Genomic DNA, 5,417 nt, shown 5'->3' on the forward strand with positions numbered 1-5,417 from the left:
ATTTAACTATACCCTAATTAGATGCATGGGTTTTTTTTATACAAAAAAAATATACAAAACAACAAAGAAAAAATAAGGAAAAAAAAATAAGGTGCATAATATAAAAAAGTAGGCCTAAATTTTTAAAAGTTTGATAATTGTTTTTAAAATAAAAGTCAAATCAAAACAAGAAAGGATGCAATAATATTTTTTTAAATCTAATGGCTTAAAGATACCATCATTATAAAACTTGAGTGGTACCATCATCATAAAATCCAAGCTAACTCACAATCTAGTTGACTCGAGGTTTAGATTAAGTTGAGTATAAAAAAATAAAGGGAGGAATTGATTAGATAGTTAAGTCTAAAAAAATAAAGAGAGGAATTAATCAGCTATATTTGCTCAAAAATCTAAATTAATTTAAGATTAACTGCCACTTATTTTATTCATTTTTCATAATTTAACTTAAGCTGACCCTAAATTTGGTCTTAAAAGAGTAAAAATAAAAATAAAAAGAATAAAGATTAAAGGAAAAAAAAACATTGAATACACAGTAAGACCATAGCACACTCAGTGTTTTATAGGATAATAATGGAGCCATCCATGTTTCCCCTTTTAATGGTTGAAACTTGAGAGGAAAGAAAAATTCAGGACTGCTTAGACTACCTTTCTTACGGCTGAAATTTCTTAATTAAAATGATTAAATCAATGCTTTTAGGAGGGCAGATCACATGAATAATATGGTAAGCATTCATGCCATTACTGCTTATAGACCTTCTGTGGTGAACAAAGGGATGCAATCCAATGTCATTTGGCAGAACAAATTGACAAAGAAGATACCTTGCATGTTTGTGCTCATTTTCAGCCATTAGATGCAAGCTTCAACGCAGAGAACATATCTTTTTTCTTAGTTATATGATCAAATCCATCGCATTTTGTTCCGTATAACATATTCCATGTTTTCCAAGATGTTTAACAACATTCAGCAACAAAAATCACAGAAACAGAGCATTATGTTTATTTATTATTGATATCATCTTGGATTTACTCCATAGAATATTGAAATGGACAAGCTTTTTGTTTTTCTTGTGATCATTTATCTGTAACGTCAATGGCGGACAGGACCTCGACATCTTTCACTCCAACACGCCTGCAAAGACAAAACCACATTTACTTTAAAAAATTGCTCACATGATTTATTACCAGTGATTTAGCATTTATACAACATGGTGAACACCTACCGCATAAATAATGTGTAGCGGTAGAGAAGAAATATGTATAGATACCTCATACTTAGAAATAGTGGAAGATTTTCAATCACTGTCGCTGTCACTGCTGCTATGGCCATCATGACCATGCTCATGCTTCTTCTCCTTCTTCTTCTTCTCCTTCTTCTCCTTCTTCTTTTTCTCTCCTTCACCATGGCCATCCCCATGGATCTTGTCAAAAAATCCTTCCTTGTGCTCACCATGTTCTGGCTTGTGCTCACCATGGGACTCCCCCTTGTGTTCACCAGATTTCCCACTCTTGTGCTCTTCTTTTTTGCCTCCAATGTGGAGGTACTCCCCCTTGTGTTCACCTTTGTGCTCGCCTGGTTTCCCACTCTTCTGCTCTTCTTTTTTGCCTCCAATGTGGAGGGTCTCCTCAATCTTGTGCATGATTCCTGACATGGTGTCTCTCCTTTTCTCTCTCTTTGAAATGATTTTTGATATGAACGGAAGGAAACAGGTTACTAGGGTGCATATTTATAGGCACGGAATGGAAGAGAAGGTAAAAAAGGGCATAAAAAAAAACTATGGGCTAATTTGAAATCACAAAAATGTCCATGGACGCGTCAACACGGGGTGTACACTGAGTTGGTGACAAAAGTAATAAACTCACACGTATTATTTACTTCTGGAAGGCAGTAGATCTAATCTCTAATCTGAAAGGGTCAACGTGATGCTGAAAGTTCTTAGGTCCCTAATTAGAGGCACTAAATAAGGGAATTCATTTTATTAAATATGTTTAGACTTTACCACGCACCATGTTATCATGCCAGATGTTGTATAGGTGAAGAGTTGCTTCACTTGCGGCGTCCACAATGTTCATCATTTGCCCCTTTGGAAAGATAAGGATAATTTGGGTTTAGGTGACGTTGATAAATTTTCTATGGGTAACGTGGTATGCACATGTTGAAATTATTTTTAAAAAAAAATGGATCTTGAAAATTAATAATAAAATTATAATGTGAAGAGTTATGGAGTTGTGAATTAGTATTACAATTATTAAAAAATATATTAGTTTATAAAAATATAAATAAAGAGATTAGTTATGCATAACAAAGATATATAATCTTTATTGCATTCTACCTTTAATAAACTATATTACTAATTGATTATTTTTTTATTGATCGTATTTTTTTTATTAGTTTGTTTAATATTTAAGAAAGATCCTTCTTGATAAAAATGTTTTTATCTCTAGAAACTCAAGATAAATCCTCTAATAAAAAAGTCTCTACCTTATCAAAGTAAAACATCATAATTCTAAGGTTCAAATTTTAATAGTGTGTTTATATCTATTTTGTATCTTTAATAACTAATAATATACTTTAAAGTGTAATTTTATACCTTCAAATATTAAAGTTTACAATTAGTTTCTAATATTTATTTTTTTCAATTCATTTAATTTAATACTGAAAATATATATTACATTGTAAAATTCATACCTTAAATATTAATTAAACAAATTATTTTTGTGGTGTTTTTAAAATTTTGATCAAATTGTAATAGATAATCACAAACTTGTTATAATACTCATTAATTGATTTTTGTATTTTTCAAAGTATGATAAAAACATGATTTACTTTTTATAAACTATGCATAAAAAAATTTAGATTTTGATCGTATGCACACAAATAAAAACATGTTTTTATATTTTTTAAATAAAGAATTTTGGATTTTATTTTTTTATTTTTCTAAAATTTTGAAGAAACACAAATATATTTAATACTGAATAAATATCTTACAGTGTAAGTTTATAGCTCAATTATTAAATAAATGGTTGAAAAACATGCAAGGGACCCACAAATCATTTTAAAATGGTCCTTGAAGTTTTTCTGATTTTTAAAAAATTATTTGGGGTTTGTTTGGCAAAAAAATAAACATTTCAACAAAGAAAACTGTCAAAATTTTATTAAAACACGTTTGCCAAACACGTCATAAGAATAAAAAAATATATTTTTTTCTCCTTAAACTTTTACACAGCTAACCATTAATGGACTCAGTCCAGCCTTGTGGGCTAGGCTTCTCGATTCAAAACTCAAAAGCCCAAAAACAAAACCCATACTTGGAAATAAAAGAAAGAAGATTAAATGAGATTTTTGTTTGAAATTTTGCCAATAACACAATAAATAAGTGGAAGAATCCAAAAACTAAATACAAAATTTCAACTAAATCTTGTCAAATAATAGACACATAAAAATTAAGTATATGAAATAATGAAAAATAACTAGCATCATATAAGAAAAACAAACTAAGAATGACTTGAAGTTGAACCCAACAATTATAAACACAAAACCAAATATTTAAATTAAAAAGGATCAGTTAGCAAAAATCAAGCTTCAAATGGACAAATTGATGGCAGAAAATAATCATACATAGATTTCAATTTCAATTTAAATATATAAGGCAAGACAAAACACTATTTTGTGAGAAATTAAAATCTATAGCTTAAGAACATTCAAAGAAAAAAATTCATAAATGCCTAGACCTAAAAAACAAGCATAAAACAAGAAAAAATGAAGGGGGGGAGGGGGGGAGGCTTAAGCATTGTAACTATAACTTTGTTTACATATTTCAACATATCATTTCTTTTGTTTTTAAACATAAATCTCATCCTTGCAACTTCAAATAAAATTAGGAAACTGCAAATAACCTAATCAACAACAACATTGTACTTTAATATATCCATATCTACATTATTGATTAACTAAATATTAAACAATAACACCATACTTCAACAAATTCATATCCATACTATTAATTAACTAAACATTAAGTCATGCAAAACAATATTTTATGCTAACATTTATTACTATATTATCATCTCTTAAACATTAAATAAGATATCAAACAAACTTGAATATACAAAAGCTAACTTCTAAGGTATGATTAAACTCCTCAAAACAAAAATCCATGGCATTTAAACTAATAAATGACTATAACATATACATAATAAACATTTTAAACATGAATTTAAAAGACAAAATACATGGGGAGTGGGTGTGCTCATTGAGATATACCCCCTCATCAAAGTTTGAAGGTATACCTTTTAAAGAGAATATTGATTCCTTATATGGATTATTTTCTTCTTTCTTCTTAATTTTTAGCTTTTTTTCTATCTAAGATTGATCTTGATTCTCTTCTTTAACTTAGCACATAAATATTATAGCTTCTCCCTTAATTTTTTTATGTTTCCTCTGTTTTTTCTTCATGGTTTTCTTCTAAAAAATTCACCCCCTCTACTTAAAAGCAGATGCCCTTTTATGGTGGTTTTTGGTAAGAGGTTATAAAGGAAGATTCTTATTCTTTCTCTTACAAAACCTTCCTCTTCAAAAATATATGGTCTGGTCCTTTTTTTTTACTGTTGTTAACCAAAATCACATATGAGAAAACAACATTTGAGTCTTTTATGTTAGGGTTGGATACTTTGTTAAAATCATTGTGGAGATTAATCCATAAATATATCATTTATTAATCGAAACCTTCTAAATAGGATGTAGATTGTTGTTACTCATTTTTTAGCCATCTCCTGCTCTCTTTATCCTTCCCCACTGCTACCGAAATTGTCAGGATTCTTAGGCTAATTAGGATTCTTTATAATGATAAATTCATTCCTCTTTTACATGGGTTGTAAGGTTGAAATAAATTCCTTGAAAGTGGCACTAGAAAAACCTAGTTCTACTGCTGCCGCAAAATTTTTTTTGTTTTGTTCCAACTTAGACCCTGATTCTGACTTGGGTTCGTGCAATATCTGACCATCCCAACTATATTCTATCACTCATGACATGTTGAAGAATGGACCTACACCTTGATTGGGTCCTAGGGCTCATTGTTCTTATGGCAGGCTCTCAGTCGGGGATGCTTGGCATTGTCAGTTTCCTGAATTTAGATCGGGAGACCCTTTTTGACCAACCAGATTATGACCTGATTCTGTCATATCTCGCCCTAAATCCCTATCAAAGTTGTAATCCTACATGCATAGTAATCCGACATGCATAGATGAATTTTGACTTTCGAATCGATGGATTTCGATATCAGAAGCTCAAGCTCTGCACGTTTAAATATCTTACGTGAAAAATAGAGAATTCTGTCGTGAGCAGGATTCTGACCCAAGTTTTGCACCTAAAAAAAATTCTATTGCCATCATGATTTTTCTGGTTCATTCTTAGGGTACTC

General features: G+C 30.1%; 1 protein-coding gene across 1 annotated transcript; it reads left to right on the forward strand.

Annotated features, from left to right (window-relative positions):
• Window positions 1-1,051: 1,051 nt before the first annotated feature.
• Window positions 1,052-1,672, forward strand: LOC105118650 (uncharacterized). The gene is made up of 3 exons (XM_011016636.1): window positions 1,052-1,131; window positions 1,265-1,538; window positions 1,617-1,672. The coding sequence occupies exons 1-3, from the start codon at window positions 1,091-1,093 to the stop codon at window positions 1,644-1,646; spliced, it is 345 nt and encodes a 114-aa protein (XP_011014938.1). The 5' UTR covers window positions 1,052-1,090; the 3' UTR covers window positions 1,647-1,672.
• Window positions 1,673-5,417: the final 3,745 nt, after the last annotated feature.

Source organism: Populus euphratica, unplaced genomic scaffold, assembly GCF_000495115.2.
Source record: "Populus euphratica unplaced genomic scaffold, PopEup_1.0 scaffold2037.1, whole genome shotgun sequence".
NCBI lineage: Eukaryota > Viridiplantae > Streptophyta > Magnoliopsida > Malpighiales > Salicaceae > Populus > Populus euphratica.